This window comes from Marmota flaviventris, chromosome 2 (genome assembly GCF_047511675.1).
Source record: "Marmota flaviventris isolate mMarFla1 chromosome 2, mMarFla1.hap1, whole genome shotgun sequence".
NCBI lineage: Eukaryota > Metazoa > Chordata > Mammalia > Rodentia > Sciuridae > Marmota > Marmota flaviventris.
In genome coordinates, this window is record NC_092499.1 from 68460107 (window position 1) to 68478273 (window position 18167).

The 18167-nt window shown below is 40.6% G+C and overlaps 1 protein-coding gene across 1 annotated transcript in view; it reads right to left on the bottom strand.

Annotated features, from left to right (window-relative positions):
• Positions 1–18167, bottom strand: part of Mthfd1 (methylenetetrahydrofolate dehydrogenase, cyclohydrolase and formyltetrahydrofolate synthetase 1) — a 67882-nt gene that overhangs the window by 31386 nt on the left and 18329 nt on the right. Inside the window, exons 3-8 of the mRNA XM_027929697.2 lie at positions 10920–10979; positions 10462–10515; positions 7912–8048; positions 7666–7766; positions 5610–5746; positions 4091–4202 (exon numbers count right to left, since the gene is read on the bottom strand). Coding sequence (XP_027785498.2) covers positions 4091–4202; positions 5610–5746; positions 7666–7766; positions 7912–8048; positions 10462–10515; positions 10920–10979 — 601 coding nt within the window. The remainder of the gene's footprint in view (positions 1–4090; positions 4203–5609; positions 5747–7665; positions 7767–7911; positions 8049–10461; positions 10516–10919; positions 10980–18167) is intronic.

The following is an 18167-nucleotide window of genomic DNA, read 5'->3' on the forward strand; positions in this document are numbered from 1 at the left end:
TAGCAGATAAACATTGGGATTATCAACCCTGGCCCTAGAATTTCTCTTTCATTGGAAAGTTGCATATACAAAATTCAACTGAGGGGCTGGGGTTGTGGCTCAGCGGTAGAGCACTTGCCTGACACGTGTGGGGCTCTGGGTTCGATCCTCAGCACCACATATAAATCAATAAAATAAAGGTATTTGTGTCCAACTACAACTAAAAAATAAATATTTGTCAGTACAGGAAACATTATACGGAATGAGCTGAGACTGAATCAGGGTAGGGTGGGAAATCTATTACCTCTTCTTCTATGCCTTTCAAATAAAACACTATTAATCTAGGTCTTCTCAAATTATCTTTAGTAGTATGTTAAGGAAGAAGAACTTTTCACACACTGCCCTGGCCAATACTTTTTGCTCTGCACGTAAATCTTAATAAATAAATAAATAAATTCCTTGTTTGCATGTGCAAGGACCTAGACTCGATCCCAGAACTATAAAAGAAAAAAAATCGTTTTTGAAAAACATAAATTCACCTTAATTCATTCTTAATTTGTCAAGTAATTTATCCCTGTTAACCTTGACTAGGTCATGCAAATGATTTAATTGTATTTTTTTGGTGCTGGGGACTGACCCAAGGCTCAGAGAACCAAGGCTTTACTGAGTTATACCCCCAGGCCCCATACAAACAATTTAAATAAAATATGAACCAAGAAGTGACCTAATTGTAGAATATATTGCTTCTAAAATGAATATTTGCAAAGAATGGTTTTTAGGTCCTGCAGCCCACCCACTGGTCTGTAATGCAATGATTCTACCATCCCTGGGGCACAATAACATCCAGGCTTATCGATATATTTGCCTATATGCACAGGATCACCAAAAACACTGAACAGAAAGGATGATATTGCTTTAACTTTATTCATGTGTTACCATATACACAAAGAATCAATGTGAACAGGATGATAAGTTTCACGTGTAAACAAACATTTCAGTCCTATCTTCCAGATTCCAGATCCCCACCCAGGTTTTTCTTCTCCATCTCTCACATCTAATCCAAAAAATGCCCACAGCAGGACTAGGATACAGAAGATGCAAGGACTGAAAGACAGTGAGCTTGAATGTCATGCTGCAAGTGTTCAAATTGAGGAGTTGTAGGAGAGCAATTTCTTTATCACCCATGAGATAATTACACTACCAGAAAATGAGTGATCATTTATGAGCTACTGTCTTAAAATCGAGGTAGGGAGAGTGGGAGGGAGGTTAAAAACAGTGAGGACTTGACAGTGACTAATGCTCCTGGCAGCTCAGTGTCTACATTTCAAACTTGAGATGGGAAGGGAGGGAAAAAAAAAGATTATTCTTGCTATAACTCCCTGAACAATTCAACAGATATGAGTGCCAGCTGTCAGAAGGCAGGAAGCCGGAGAAGACTCCCCAGAGATGATGACTGGGAGGAGCCTAGCAGGGAGCGTACAGGACACTAAACATGAGACAGACAATAAAAGAAATACCAAGTTTGGGGGGAGGGGAGGGGAGGGAAGGAAGGATTTTCAAAAGAAGGTGAGACCACTCCTGGCTAAGGGGAAATAGGACAAAGTCTGGAAGGAGGAACAGACATCACAAACAGAGAGGAACTATGCAATTCGAAGTGAGGTCTGAGTGACTCAGGAGGCTGAGGCAGGAGGATTGCAAGTAAAACTAAAAGATCAAAGTAGCTCCAGTGGTAGAGTAGTAGAACTCCACTTGCCTGGGATGCACAAGGCCCTGGGTTCCATCCCCAACACCCCCGCCCCCCAAATAAAGTGAAGTTCAAGACTGAATATGTGGCTCAGTGGCAGAAAAGTATAAGGCCCTGGTTTTGATTCCCTGAGAAAGAAAGTCAGCCAGCCAGCCATAGCCAAGCCCTATTTGGTTGTGTAGTCCAAGCCCTGGCATAGCCCTTGCTGCAAAGAAGGAAGCACTCAATTAGAGATTGCTATTTTCTTTTTTAATATTTTTGTAGTGTTGATGGACCTTTATTTTATTCATTTATTTATATGTGGTGCTGAGAATTGAACCCAGTGCTTCACACATGTGAGGCAAGCACTCTATCACTGAGCCACAACCCTAGCCCCAAGATCGCTACTTTCTTGAATCTATGAGGTATGCAACAATACAGGTATTACTGTATTTCTCTTTGAAAATTTTATGTTTGAACAGCCTACTCCATTAAGGATGCAGCACAGAAATTGCAAAGGACAAACAAGGAACGGGTAGGGAAGGCAAAGTGGTCCACTTCCAACAGCTTACGCCAGGTATTTACTAAGTGCAAAGAAGAAAAAGGACTATAGAGGTCGCTGAAACTCACGTGAGGAGTCTGGCAAGAGACAAGGGAAGACAAAAGGCATAAGGGTCCTGGTCAGCAGGTGGATCTGCGTGGGAATTAGCTGCAGATAGGCAGACCAACAAGAAATGACAGCAGCTACCCAGCTGAAAGGGCAACTCTTGGGATGACACTGAAAACAGGGGAGAGAGGAAAATGGTACCTAACATTTAAAAATGAATCCAACAAAGAGAATGATTGGAAGGGAAATGAAAAGGTTTCAGATATGTAAAAAGGAAGGATGACGATATCACTAGCCAAAATAATAAGGAATAACCTGGGGATAAGGAGGCCACATACAGCTTTTGTTTTGTTTTGCTTTGTTTGTACCAGAGATTGAACCCAGGGGCGCTTAACCACTGAACCACATCCCCAGCCCTTTTTTTTTATTTTTTGAGACAGGGTCTCCCTAAGTTGTTAAGCTAGCTTTGAACCTATGAACCTCCTGCCTCAGCCTCCCAAGTCACTGGGCCACCATGCCCAGCCACATAGAGTTTTGGACGTGACTAAAAAGCTGAATTTCTCTCCTCTGAGAAAAAAAAATCCAGGTTGAACATTTGTTTTTTTTTTTTTTCATTTGGCAGTGCCAAGGATGGTACCCAAGGCCCCACATGTGCTAGGCAAGTTCTCCACCACTGAGCTACACCCTCAGCCCAAACAACTTTGTAAAGCCCTTCCAGAGAACTTTTGGTAGAATGTGTCTCTCTTCTGGACACTCACAGCACTTTGCAACAATTATACAATAGATCCACCTTACCTGTGCGGGATAGTTTCAAAACCCCACCTCCAGTTTTCGCCTGAAACCACGGACAGTACCAAATCCTATACATACTATTTTTTTCCTAAATATCCAAATCTATGATAAAGCTTAATTTATAAATTAAACACAGCATGAGATTAACAACAACAATGGAATAGAATAGTTACAACATTACACTATAATAAAACTTATGTGAATGTGGTTTTACTTTCTTTCAAAATACCTGATTATACTTTAACCTCTTCACTTAAAGGAAGCACTCTACAGCTTCTCTTTGGCATACCCAAATCGCCAGCATCACTCTTCTTGCATTTTGTGGTTGTGATTAAGTGAAGTAAGGGTGAGCTGAACGTCAACTACTCCATGACAGTTCATCTAACAATTGAGATGGCTACGAAGTGACTAACAGGCAGGTAGTATATTCAATGTGGACACGGAGAAGGAAGAGATGACTCATATCCCAGGTGGGATGAAAAGGGACAGCACAAGAGGCTCACCAAATTACTCAGAACAGCACACAATGTAAAACTCATGAATTGCTTAATTCTGGAACTTTCCATGTAATATTTTCAGAATGAGGTTGAACATGGGTAACTGAAATCATGGAAAACAAAACTGTGGGTAAGAGTGGACTAACTGCGCTACATTTTAAACCCACCCATCACCTTTGTTAAAACAAACTGATCTCCACATGAAGACAAACAGCAGCGCCCTCCCAGCCCCTCTGCCACCCTCTCCCTGGATTAAGTCAAGGAGGATTAAGTCACTACAATACAGCAGTGAAAGTTCCAGGTTCTCACACCAGGTGGGCCTGCCCACAAGAGGCAACTATCTCACCTATTAATCATGTGCACCCTCAGGCAAGTCAGTCTCTCTAAACCTCAGAACTTCAAACATAAAATAAGGCTAAAGGTTCTCTCTCAGGTTTCCTGTCCTTCTGGGCCTTTACCAGAAACCACCTTTTCCTCCCCAGCAATACTCACCTGGGACATAGTTGATTCCACAGTCAATGACAACTGCCCCAGGTTTGATCCACTCTCCTTTCACCATTTCAGGCTGACCAGTTGCGACCACCAGAATGTCACCTTTATTTACCTAAGGGAAGGGATTCAGTTTTCAGAAACTGAGTAATGACACACACTAAAAAAATCTAAAAGTGGGGGCTGGGAATATAGCTCAGTTGGTAGAATGCTTGCCTCGCATGCACAAGGCCCTGGGTTCAATCCCCAGTACCATGAAACAAACAAACAAATAAATAAATAAAGTTGTGTCCATCTACAACTAAAAAACTTTTTTAAAAAAATCTAGAAGTGGAAAGGACACCTTTGAGCTTTATACTAATTTTTTTTTTTTTTTTAAAGTTTTCGGCGGACACAACATCTTTATTTGTATGTGGTGCTGAGGATCGAACCCAGGCCGCACACATGCCAGGCGAGTGCGCTACCATATGAGCCACATCCCCAGCCCCTATACTAATTTTTTATTATCATCAGCTATTTCAGGATATCAGAGTAATGCTTCCAATGGAAGCCACATGCCTGTTTCTGATGGCCTTTCACATGCTATGCATTTCTACATATGCCTAGAGCTCCCCTTGCATTGAACAAAATGGGGGAAAGCAATGAGAACCTTTAGGGTGAAGGGGAGCCTGGACTCGGAGCCACAGACTCAGGACAACAACCCTGCATAATATAATGCCTGAAAACTGCATTATCTCCTACAGAACCTTCCACAGAGCACTGCTTTAGGAAGATTAAAAGAGAAGATGTTAGGCCTCTCTCCTGCTCTCTCCCCATATCTTGCTAAGTTGCCCAAGCTGCCCTTGAATTTGCAATGCTCCTGCCTCAGCCTCTCAAGTAGCTGAGATTACAGTCATGCACCAGCCACCAGGCCTGGCCATGCAAACATTTTTGGACTCAGGAATCTGATGTGAGGATCAAGAATCAGCTGCCATGGCTGGGCGGGCTGGCACACAGCCTGTAATCCTAGAGGCTCGGGAGGTTGAGGCAGGAGGATCATGAGTTCAAAGCCAGCCTTAGCAAAAGTGAGGTGCTAGTAACTCAGTAAGACCCTGTCTCTAAATAAAATACAAAATAGGGCTGCAGATATAGCTCAGTGATCAAGAGCCCCTGAGTTCAATCCCTGGTACCTCCCCCCAAAAAGAAGAAGCTGCCATGGGTGTCCGCTGATCACGACTTTCTCTGGAACACTTCTTCTTCTGCAGTACACACAGGATCTGGATACCAGAGGCCGATCCCAGTGCCTACACTGCTAACCTCTGTTTTTGCCAGGAGGCAAATTACTCTCAAAATATACAGTCAGAACAAAATCTTAATGTATAAACTTGGGCAAGTTTGTAATTTGAATTTGTTCCTTATCTTGTAAAATGAGAAAAGAAACATATTAACAACATTATGAGGTTAAACAAGACAGTGAGGGTGAAGTACACACATGCATGCACACACACACTGAACACCTCCTACTCTATCCCAGAACTCCTACCTCCTTGTCCAGATTGGCAGTCTTGGAGTGACAGGTGGTCACTGTGGCATTGTTCCACAGAAGCAAGTCATGCATTGGGGCACCAACTATTTTACTACGCCCGACCACCACCGCATGCCTTCCAGCAATCTGCACCCCTGAAAGAAAAGCCAGCATGCGTCAGAGTTGGAACAAAGCAGCTGCCCTTCTTCGCCTGCCACCTGAGTGGAAAAACAGAACAAGTGCACGAAAGCAGGTTCTTAGCATCGAACAGAAACCTTCCTAAAAACACTCCTTCTCTGGCAATGAGATTCTTAGCTCTAGGGTTTCACATCCAGATTAGGAACTTGTATACTGTCCTTGTTATGGTTTTGGAGAGCATCTTAGGCCAAGATCCATTTACTGAGTCATAGGGGAGTGGGAAGAAATCCTACACTCAAAAAGAAACCCTGAGATACAGCTAAACAACCATATGGAAGAAGTTATCAGATTAAATTACTTGGGAAAAATGGTTATAACTACTTGGGTGTATGGAATGGGGTAAAGAGAAGTGAAGGAAATTAGATTAGTTTTGGTGATTCTTTCCAGCTTTAAGTTTATTCATGCAGTTCCTTGTCAAAGTTTCTCATTTGACTTATAACCTGAACCACAGAGTCATTTGCAGGGAAGCGATAAAGAGGAAATTTTAACTATAGTAGAAAGCTTTCTTTTTGCTTACTAAGCGTCCATTCTTCTGGAAATATACTAACATCCTTTTCAGGACTGACTCCTACTGTGCTCAACAGAGATGACTAGGGTGAGTACCCAGTAGTAGACCAGTGGTCCTATTTCATCCCCTGGCAAAATCCCATTACTATTATGCCCAAGGATGGACAAGGAACCTGATAATGAGCTGCCCACATACACTAAAGCAAAGAGAATGTTTTGAGGACTCTGTCTAAGCCATAGGATCCAGTCAAGGCTGAAGACTGTGGATCATTGCTTGAGGCAGTTTTGAGTTTAAATTATGCTTCATTTATAAAATCAATTTTATCAGAAAAAGATCAGATCTTATATAGTATTAACATCATGAATATTCAAAAATAGACTTCTAAGTCTAATATGTTTAAAAGGTTTATCTTGGTCAGGGTTGGGGATATAGCTCCGTGGTAGAACACTTGCCTAGTATGTATGAAGCCCTGGATTCAATCCCCAAAAGAGCTGGCTAGCTAAATACACGCAGACATACACACATATAAAAGATACCTCACTATGCTCTTTAGGATTCGGCAAAAGACTTGAAGCTGACTTAGGGCAAATGGTAGCTTCATTATCACTAAGAGGAAGTAGAAAGCTGATAGCTGCTATATAGTTCATGGGATTTGCTTTTATCACATTGTAATAAGCATTTGCTCAGTATGCTGAAAAATATAAATTTAGTTGTAGGACGGAACTGTAATAGCTGTCCCAAGGCTTATGGCTTGATCTTTTCTTGTCAACCATACAGAAATTTCATTTATGCTGGCCAAACTTTCCATATGAAACTTCTGGCCTACTTTTTTTTAAACAGGACCCATTTCCTTGCAAAAAATAACCTCTGCTAAAAGTATTCATAATGAAATTAAAAATACCAAGGTACTAGCTACGTAATAAGGAAATATGGCCAACTGTTCAAGATATCCATTTCCAGCCATCTGTCTAGTCTTGAAACCACTATCTGTGCCAGTTTCAGGGATGGGGACTTTTCACTTTGTACCCTTTCATACTCTCTGAATTCTTATCACCATACAGGATATTTTTTTCACAAAAATAAATTGCTTTCAACTCAAATAACTCTGAGTTCAAATCATGGTTCTGTTGTCTCTTAAGCAAAATACTCCATCTCCCTGAGCCTATTTTCTTAGCTACTGAATGATAATAGCACCTACTTCACAGAGTTTTCAGGAAATTGTGACTTTAGGTAAAAACCCCCTAGTAAACAGGCCTGCTGCCAATCAAATCCATCACTTATGCCCACAGTGTGTGCCCTCCTCTGCACTCCACATGTCAACACAGGCACTCAGAGACATCACCATCTTGTTATTTGTTTTGTTTTTACCTGTCTCTTTGATGAGTTCCAAGCATCCTTTAGGTGTACAAGGGATGAAACAGTCTTTGAGATCACCTCTAGCAAGTTTTCCAGCGTTGATGCTAGTCAATCTAAACAACAAAGTGATAAAAATGAGGGGGAAACAAAAATCATTAGGTGTCTATTCTTCAGAAACAAATATGACGTTTTCCCCAAACAGAGACATATTATAAATGGAACCATCCAATGCAGTGTAGGAAGCCAAGCCACACTCACCCATCTACATCCTTTTCGGGTGCAATAGCATTGATAACTGCCTCAGTATTAATGGGATTCTCTGAATCTAAGGGTAGCTGTACTATGAAGCCATGTACAGTAGAGTCTTCATTCAAGGACGTGATACTCTTTAACACCTAAAAGTAAGATCACACATACATTAGTACATGTACACAGAAGTCAAAAGCTGGGAGAAACATGTTTCAAGGGAAAAATCAAGTGGCCCCATTTTCCCAAAGAATTTAATTATAGTCTTCTCAGAATGTAACTAGCCCTTGAATGCTGAGAGAAATTCTACTTTAACATAAAATATACCTGCTATAGTTTAGACCTGAAATGTCCCCAAATGCCCATGTGTTGAAGGCTTTGTTCACAGTCTGTGGCACTAAAGGAAAGAGGTGGGACATACGGAACAAATTGGGTCAATGGAGACATGCCCTTGATGAGGATATGAGAATGCTGGCCTCTTCCTCTCTCTCTTTGCAGCCCCCAAGGGTTTAGCAAGCCTTCTCTCTATACCCCCTGCCATGATGTACTGTGCCACTGCAGGCCCAAAGCAATGGAGCCAAGTGACCATGGACTGAAATCTGAGAACTGTGAGCCAAAAATAAATCTTTCCTCCTTATAGATTGATTAGCTCATTTTACCACAGCAGCAGAAAAGCTGACTAACACAATTCCCCAGGTGTTTGCTAAGAAATCTTAACAAAAAAGCTGGGTACAGTGGCACATGCCTGTAATCCCAGTGACTCAGGAGGATAATACAGAAGGATATCAAGTTTGAAGCCAGCCTGGGCTTTTCACAAAATAAAATACAAAGGGCTAGGGACACAGCTCAGTGGCAAAGCATCCCTGGGTTCAATTCCCAGCACACACATACACACAAAAAAGTAAGAGCTTTAACAACTCACTACTGCAACAGCAAGGCCTATGTTATAACCATAAAAATCCAGATACAGAGAAGCCCTTTCTGCTTCTGCTGCTCCCATGGTGCATATTAAAAACTTGTGGCAAAGTGGGGCAAAAAAGGAAGTAGATTTTGAGGTTTACCCTTAATTAAGCCCATCCTAAAGAAGATGGAATCACAGAAGCTGCCAGTTTCAAGCAGTCTCTCCAAGAGAAAATAAAAAATGAAAAAGCTGGGAATCTCAGTGGATGGGTTGCAACCCTCGAAAGGAGAAAAGGCAAGACCACCATAACAAGGTAACCTGTTCTGAAAGGTAGTTGAAGTATTTTACCAAAAAACATTTGAAGAAGAATATTGGCAACTGGTTACACGCAGTTGCTAACAAAGCAGTTATAATTTGCATTATTCCCATTCTGACTAAATGAAGAAGAGGAAGAAGATGAGGATTAAAATTTATTCATCTAGCATGAGAGTTCTGGTACACATTTATAATCCTGGTGACTTGGGAGGCTGAAGCAGGAAGATCGCAACTTCAAGGCTAGCTTTAGCAATTTTAGTGAGGTTCTAAGCAGCTTAGTGAGACCTGTCTCAAAATTATCAAAAGTAATAATAATAATAATAAAGATTTGGGAACAACAACAACAACAAAGATATAGAGCAGCAATGTGCAATAATCCTTTCAGTGATGACAGGAATGTTCTGTAATTTGTATCTTATAACACAATGACATCTACTGAATACCTGAAATGTAGCTAGTGCAACTGAAGAATTGAATTTTTCATATTATTTCTTTTTAATTCAACTTAAAACAGCTTCCTAGGGTTAGAGGATACCATATTGGACAGTGCAGGCACAGAACATTTCCTCAGAAAGTTCTTTTTCCTTCCTACCCTTTATAGTTATCCCCCTACAAGTAGGCAACTACAGTTCTGATTCCATTTATTTATTTTTTACTTTTTTATATTTTTGCAGTGCTGAGGATTAAATGTACGGCCTTACATATTTTAGACAAGTGCTCTAACACTGAGCCACATCCCTAGACGACAGTTTTTTTCTTTTCCCTTTTCTCTCTTGAGACAGGGTTTCACTATGCTGCCCAGGCTGGTCTCAAACTTGTAGGTATAAGCGCTCCTCTTGCCTTAGCCTCTGGAGAGATTTCGACTACAGGCATGCGCCACCACCCAGCCCACAGTTCTGACTTTAATCACCACTAATTTTTTTGCCCATTCTCGAACATCAATAAATAGAATATGGGACTGGGGATGTAGCTCAGGGGTAGGACACTTGCCTAGCATGCACAAGACCACCGTTTCAATCCCCAGCTTTAGAAATAAACCAACAAACAAACAAAAAAATACATATTTGGTTTTTAAACGGAAGGTAATTACAGGTCAAGGATCAGTTTTAATGGACAGGATAGGTGATCTAGAGCATGGAACTGCAATCAGCTTTGAGTACCAAATATTCATACCATAGGATGCACTATTTCCTCTGTGGGTATTTCCAAGGATTTTCTGGAGGTGAAGTCTATAAAGAGAGATCTACCTGGGGATCTTATGTATCTCAGTCCTTAAAATTCTACTAACAAAAGCCAGAGAAGAAAGCACTCTAGCTGCCTCTTCACAATCATTCCCTAAGGCTCACCTCAGATTCTGTAGCTGTTCTTGGTAATTTAACGTGAATGGCTTTGATCCCAATCTGTAAAAATGAACATTGAAAACAGGTAAATGCCAAGAGAAATTAAGATATGGGCCCGCTTCTTTTAAGGATATGACTAAAATAAACCAGGTTGTTAGTCATGATTTCGCCCTCATGTTCTGAAGACTTAGTCCCTCATTCCAACCGCTCATTATTTACTTGTTCACTGTCACCACACATCATATCCATTATTCCTGCTCTTTGGGAAGTAAGAAAATCATGGATGAGAAAGCATTCAAGGGCAAACCAGAGGCTGCCACACTGTCACCCATTTCTGACTTGCAAAATAAATACTCTAATGTTTGCTGGTGGCACTAAAAGTCCTATGGGAAGGGCAAAGGGTAACTGGCAGGACCTGGGATGGAGGTGGGGGAGGGTGACAGCACCATTTCTCTAGGCTTTACCTCCTCAGCAGCCTTCAGCTTCACGTTTATATAAAGATTGGAATCATCTCTGTCGCCAACCTAGAATAATGAATACATGCAAATCAGACAATTAGGGAAAGGCAAAGTGTACAGAAAAGCTTCTACAATTTTAGTTATGATAAAAGGAACATTCGAGCATGTCTCTCTTGTTGGAGAGAACTTTTATAGGAGAAAAAGGAGGCTGTCAGGACAGGATGGGGACATGAACGCTGGTGGCCCCCATTCCCCAAACAAGGTTCACCTGACTCTCACCAAAAAGGCCAAACTAAAAGAAAATGTCAAACTGGGAAAGGTGGCTGGTGCCTATAGTCTCAGCTACCCAGGAGGAGGGAGAACCGCTTGAGCCCAGTTCAAAGCAGCCTAGGCAACATGGGGGGAGACCCTATTCCAAAAGAAAAAGTAGGGGCCACTTGCATCTGCATTAGAAATGAAGCACTAAGCAAGGGGGCTACAGGGCTACCAGAAACATGGAATTTCTGCTGACATACCAGAATAAGGCATGGAGGGCTATGAAATTATTGTCAGGCAAAAAAGACACCCGAAAGGCAAAGTACCCTGCCTTCCCCCATACTCAGGCCATTGGAAAGCTCTGGTGCCCAGCCACACAAAGAGCAACCAAGAAGAGGACCTCGTTCACAGAACACACAGCCAAGACAGGCAGAGGGCAGTCTGCCACCCTCACAGCAGAGGAAAGTCAGTGCAGGAGCCAACCCCTTCGGGTCACTCTGCTGTGGCTCCCTGTGTTCCCTCCATTTTCTTAATTATGAACATATTGAAAGTTTTCCATTATAAGCATTTATCTGTAAAATTTAATTTTCCAAGTATTTTTCCGCACTCTAGTAGTCAACCTTTCTCTCTTTTGAGGTTAAAAAAACACTACAAGTATGGTTTCTCCCCAAACTGCAGAGGGAAAAGCAGTAGGTGCCTTGATTCCAAAGATGACTAGAGCCCTGCTCCTCTGAACAGGACCACAGAACCTGTGCAACTGTACTGCCAGACCCTGCCACACAGATGCTGCCCTTGCACATCAGGACATGGCCTGAATCCTGGCTTCAGACATCCCTTCCATATGTAGTTCTAAGTTTTCTGTAAAGTTAATTTGAGTTTTGAGAGAATCAGAAGAGTCCTGTTAGGGGAAATTGGTTTGGGGGGATTTGTCTGTTTTTTTTTTGCAGGGCTGGGGACTGAACCCAGAGCCTTGCATATTATAAGCAAGTGCTCTACCACCAAGCTACATTCAGTGTACCTACCAGTCCTTTTTAAACTACTTCTCTACTTCAGAGTTTCTCTTCAATTATCTCTCAAGCAGCTGAAATACTACCATAAGTCATGATTCCAGGAAAGGTATACAGGCATTTTTCTGAGTCTATATATACCTGAAAATATTTTTTGCTGTCCTTTGTATTTGAAGAACCTTGGCTAAATTTGGAATCCCAGTGTGTTCCAGAAGAAACTAGTTCTAGTATATGAGGACTGACCCCAAAGTACTGTAAAACTAAAGAATAAGAGGCAGACAGATCCAGTATTGCAGAATGCAATTTATTTGGGGACTTAGTGACAGAAGTGTGTCTTGGATGGCAACACGACCAATTAGATCCCACAGTTTGGGTCAGGAAGAGAGGCATATCTAGGTTAGGACAATGACTTTATCCCATCTGGAATGTACCTGGTTTATCTTATGCTAACATCAAAAGAGTCTGATGAGCCCCTGGGGCAAGGGGCCAGCTGGGAAGCTCCACATAACACTCTAATGATTTTGTCTATTTGTAGCTTGCTGGAAAACTATATAGGAACAACTGGCTAGGGTTATTCTGGGGCAATCATGAGACTACAATTCAAGAATGGCTACAGTCATGTCAAATTGAATCCATATAGTGTGTTCCTTCAGAGACGTTGTCTTTGGCATCTACAGAAGACAAATCTATTTTCTTTTTTGTTTAGTCCAGGGATTGAACCAGGGGCACTCAACCACTAAGCCACATCCCAGCCCTTTTTTATATTTTATTTAGAGACAGGGTCTCACTTGAGTTGCTTAGGGCCTCCCTAAGTTGCTGCAGCTGGCTTTGAACTTGTGATCCTCCTGCTTCAGCCTCCTGAGCTGCTGGGATTACAGGTATGCAACACTGTGCCCAGCCAGAAGACAAGTCTAAAGTCTTTATATATTAACTATTTTATATATTAAAATAGTTAAAAAAAATAGTACTATTTTCTGCCTTAATATTTATGAAGGAATTTTTCTAAAACTCCAAAACTGCCACTAGTTGCAAAGAAGCCTTAGTCATGAGTTTATGCCCACATTTTAACATAATCCAAATGTAAAGGAAGAGATATCTAAGGGATCATTTCAAAGATTACTCTCAGTATATGCATTTTATTTTATTCTTCTGTTGCTCGGGATTGAACCCAGGGCCTCACACACATGCTAGACAAGCACTCTACCACTGAACTATACCTCCAGTTTTAGGCATTTTATATGGAAAAATAGTTACACAATCATTGATGGACTAGGTGCAAGAATATTTAGTTAAAGAACATTAGATTCTTGACTGGCAGTCAAGTGGGTGGGTGGAAGACTGGTGTCTCAGAACAAATCTTAATCCCATTAGTTTATCAAGAACAGTGCTTCAGCATTTTATCAGGAATGCTAATCTCTTCCTTCAAAGTAGCTATGCATTATATCATCCCCCCACAAAAAAAAAAAGCCCTATTCCAGAACAGGATATCTTTCTTTCTTTTCTTTTCTTTTTTTTTTTAACATAAGGAGTTTGCAAAGGACCAGATAGGGTATATTTCAGGCTTTATGGGGCAAATACCCTGTCACAGCTGCTGCAACTTCTTTTTTTAACTGGTTACAATCTGGGCAATGTTTAGACATGGGCCACAGTTTACTAATCCCTATTTTTATACCAGAAAATATCTTGGGTATTGGTCTACTCATTAATTTTTAAAAAATTTTTTAGTTATACATGAATACAATATCTTTGTTTTGTTTATTTATTTTTATGTGATGTTGAGGGTCAAACTCAGTGCCTCACACGTGCAAGGCAAGTGCTCTGTCACTGAGCCACAACCCCAGCCCCTACTCATTAATTTTTATTTCTGTCTTAGGAACTTTTTAAAGATACTCAGGTCAGTTAAATTTATTACTTTTTCTTTTTCTTTCTTTTTTTTGGTCCACATATTTTGTGGAAACTGAGCGAATTACTACATGTAAAGCACTCAAAATAAATTCTGATAGGAAGCAAATATTAGATATTATGTTATTAATAATTAAGATATTTTGCCAGGTGTGGTGGCACACGCCTGTAATCCCAGCAGCTCGGGAGGCTGAGACAGAAGGATCGCAAGTTCAAAGCCAGCCTCAGCAAAAGTGAGATACTAAGCAACTCAGTAAGACCCCCATCTCTAAATAAAATACAAAACAGGGCTGGGGATGTGGCTTAGTGGTCGAGTGCCCCTGAGTTCAATCCCTAGTACCAAAAAGAAACAAATATATTTTATGTACTAAAGAATAGAATTACAGCCTTATTTGAAATTCATAAAAACTCAAGTTTGTTTTATTTTTTTTTGGGGGGGGGTTTGCTAGGAATTAAACCACTGAGCTACATCCTCAGCCCTTCTTATTTTTTATTTTATATAGGATCTCACTAAATTATAGAGGCTGGCCTTGAACTTGGGAGTCACTGGGATTACAGGCAGATCATTAAACTGTAGTAGACACTGGATGATATGTGATTAGTACTGTCATCTCTAGATGTAGTTGGACAGTTGTGATCAGATATGCATTTTAACAAGCACTGCTACTGTAGTCAAGAGGACAGAGAGGAGGAGTCTACATCAGAAGCTTAGAAGCAGTGAGTGCTGACTGTAATGGCTCATGGGCAGGAGCAGCAAGAATCAAGAGGAGGGTGCAGACTCTCAGAGTTTAAGAGTCAGAATCACAGAGAGTGGGGCAGAGAGACGCTCTAAGAGAGGACCTCAGGCATCTGGCATGGTCACACAGGAAGATGGTGGTGCAAGCATCGCTAGAATTGTGAAAATGAGAGATGTGATTGGAACAGATTACGTAAGCCTTGAAAGTGCCGACTCAGTGCTAAAGTACAAGACTGAAATATCCTACCACTGTTTTATCAGCAAGGACATGGAGACAAGCTGTAGAACAGTATTTACATAATAAAAACTCTTGTAATCAATGCATTTAAAGTCAATTCTGGAAGTAGATTTTTTAAAAGGAGAAAAAAAAGTTGCTAAGAAAAGGCTTTGTCAAAGTACAACATTTCAATAGTTTAAAGATCTTAATTGGTTATTTGCAATTCTGGAATTGGGCAATAAAATAGCATCAGTGTTCCAATGAGCTGAGCAGAGGAGGCTGGTTTTATAAACAGAAATGGGCTCAAAAGGAGCAGAAACAAAAAAACAAAAAGGACTAGGGATGTATCTCAGTGGTAGAGCACTTGCCTAGCATGCACTAGGTTCTGAGTTTGATCCCCAGCACCACTAAAAAAACAAACAAATAAAATGTGTGTGTGTGTGTGTGTGTGTGTGTAAGAGAGAGAGAGATTTCAAAATGACTTTCCTTGTAGACTAGGACAGGGAGTTAGAATGACAGAAATGTAGCTGATTGGTTAATTAACATCAGGTTACCTGTTTTGGCAAAAGGATTAAGGCAGAGGGAACTGCAATATTAATCGAAACTGGCCTCTCTGGGAAAGGTCATTACTATCTCTCTAGTCCTAAATTCTCAGAAGATCAGATAAACATCGTAGTTTCAGCTTGGTAGCAGGGAACATCAGCATTAGTGATTCCATTTTGATTTTTAGATTTAACTGATGGGGCCTAGTGCAGGATCTTAGCCCAGATAAAGACCTACTATAATTTTTATTTAACAGTTTACAGAAACAGATTTGGCTTTTTGTTTGGGTGGTTGTTTTTCCAGTGCTGGAGACAGAACCCAGGATCTTACACGTGTCAGGCAAGCACTCTATCAATCACTGAGCTATACTCTCAGTCCAGAAACAGATTTCTCACCTATGACATTTACTTTCTTTCTACAACAAACAATAATAAGCCAAGAAATAACCAGTCCCCAAATGTACCAAGTATACACCCACAACCTATTACTTTCTTAGTAATTTGCAAAAAGAAAAAAAAAAAAGAAAAACTCACCATAGCAGAGAACACACCACATACTGAGGGACAGGCCCTCTGTACCTTTTCCCTCACCTAAGGCCTGTGAGATACACTGTAATGGGAGGGGAATTTGAGTAGCATTCATGCTGAAATTCTTAATAAACAAGGAAAGGAAACTTAGCAAGGGGTTAGATGATATATGTGGAGACATACAAATAGAAAGAACATGAGGCAGGAAGCTGGTGTTTTAAGGGAGTTTCAAAGGAAAACTGTGAGATCCTGTCATCCAAATCAAACCTTCCAACAATCAATTATACCTTTGCCCATACAAATATTTATCAATTGCCTCCCTTCTGGATGCAATCAAACTCAGGGAAGAAACTCCAGTTAGAGACCTAAATTTGGAAGTATTCCCTCATGAAACTATGGGACTGGGTAAGGTCACTTAGGGAAAAATTAAGATGGAGAAAAGATATGAGGGCTGAACCCTAAGCCATTCATATGGTTTAGGTATCAGGAGAAGACAAACAACAGCAAAGGAGGCTAGAGAAGGAAGGGAGACAAGGGATGTTCTCTCCAGGAACGATGAGTCTGGATCTCAGAAGGGATCCAGAGTTCACAGTAACTGAACCACCTAGGGCAATAGTTCTCAAAGTGTATCCTGTGCACTCTTGAGGGATCCCAACACCTTTTCAAAGATCTGTGACTTTGGGGGGAACATCTATACCATTCCCCATAATGCCTGAACTAATTTACATTCTCTCTGTCAGGGCATGAGAGTTCCCTTTTCTCTACATCCTCACCAGCACTTGTTTTGTTTTTGATAATAAACAATGATCTAGCTACCCCCCTTCTGGGTATATAGCCAAAGGAAATGAAATCATCATACCAAAAAGATACCTGTTTATTAGCACACTATTCATTCTAGCTAAGATGGGGAATCAAGCTGGGCACAGTGCTATACACCTGAAATACCAGCAACTCAGGAGGCTGAGGTGGGAGGACTCCAAGTCTGAGACCAGCCTCAGCAAAGTACCAAGAACCTGTCTCAAAATTTAAAAAAATAAATAAAAAGGACTGGGGATGTAGCTCAGGGGTAAAGCTCCCTTGGATTCAGCCAGTACCAAAAAATAAATAAGTAAATAAATAAAATAATTAAAAGAGCTGGAGTTGTAGTTCAGTGGTAGAGTATCTTTAGGATCAATCTCCAATACAGTTTTAAAAAGATATGGAATTGGTTTAGGTGTCTATCAACAGATGAGTAGAAAAAGAAAATGTGATAAATATATATGCACAATGGATTTTGTTCAAAAATAAAGAAGAATGAAATCTGTCATTAAATAGTAAAATGGATAGAACTAAAGGATATTATATTAAGTGAAACAAGCCAGACACAGAAAGACAAGTATTGCAAGTTCTCTCCCAAATGTGGAAGCTAAACAAAGTTGATCTGAGTTCTAGAAGTTTGGAAGGGTGTGGGAGTGGATGGATAAAGGGAGATTGAATTTGATTAGTGGACGCTGTATGCATGTGCTAAAATATTACACTAAATCCCACTAATAGGTACAACTAATACAGGATGATTAAAATAAAAAAAACTTAAAGGAGAAAAATTACCATTAAATGAAGATAAATCTGAGGGCCAAATTATTTTCATAATAAAATTTGTATCTAAATAACATTCCATCTAAGTAAAAAATGAAGAGAGATTCTCCAAAGATAATAAATTTATTCCAGAATGAGTATTGCAATAGAAATATACCTGCCACAGCAAACTATGTGCATATTCAGAGAAGTAAAGGCAAACAAGGGTTTTTAAAGGCAAAATGAGTGTTCCATTAGTTGTTTTGAAACAATCACCCTTGGCCACAAGGATCAATAACAAAGGTGGCATCTAATGTTGGGTAGGCAGTTGCTGGGTAGATAAACTTGCAGAAGTATTTTCTGGGTGAGGCTGTAGTACTTTGGCTTTGTGCAAGTCTGTGCTTTGGGCAGTCTTTGGTGATAGATAGACAGGGTCTCACTAAGTTGCTGAGGCTGGCCTTGAACTTATGATATCCCTGCCTCAACCCCCTGAGTTGCAAGGATTGAGGCATG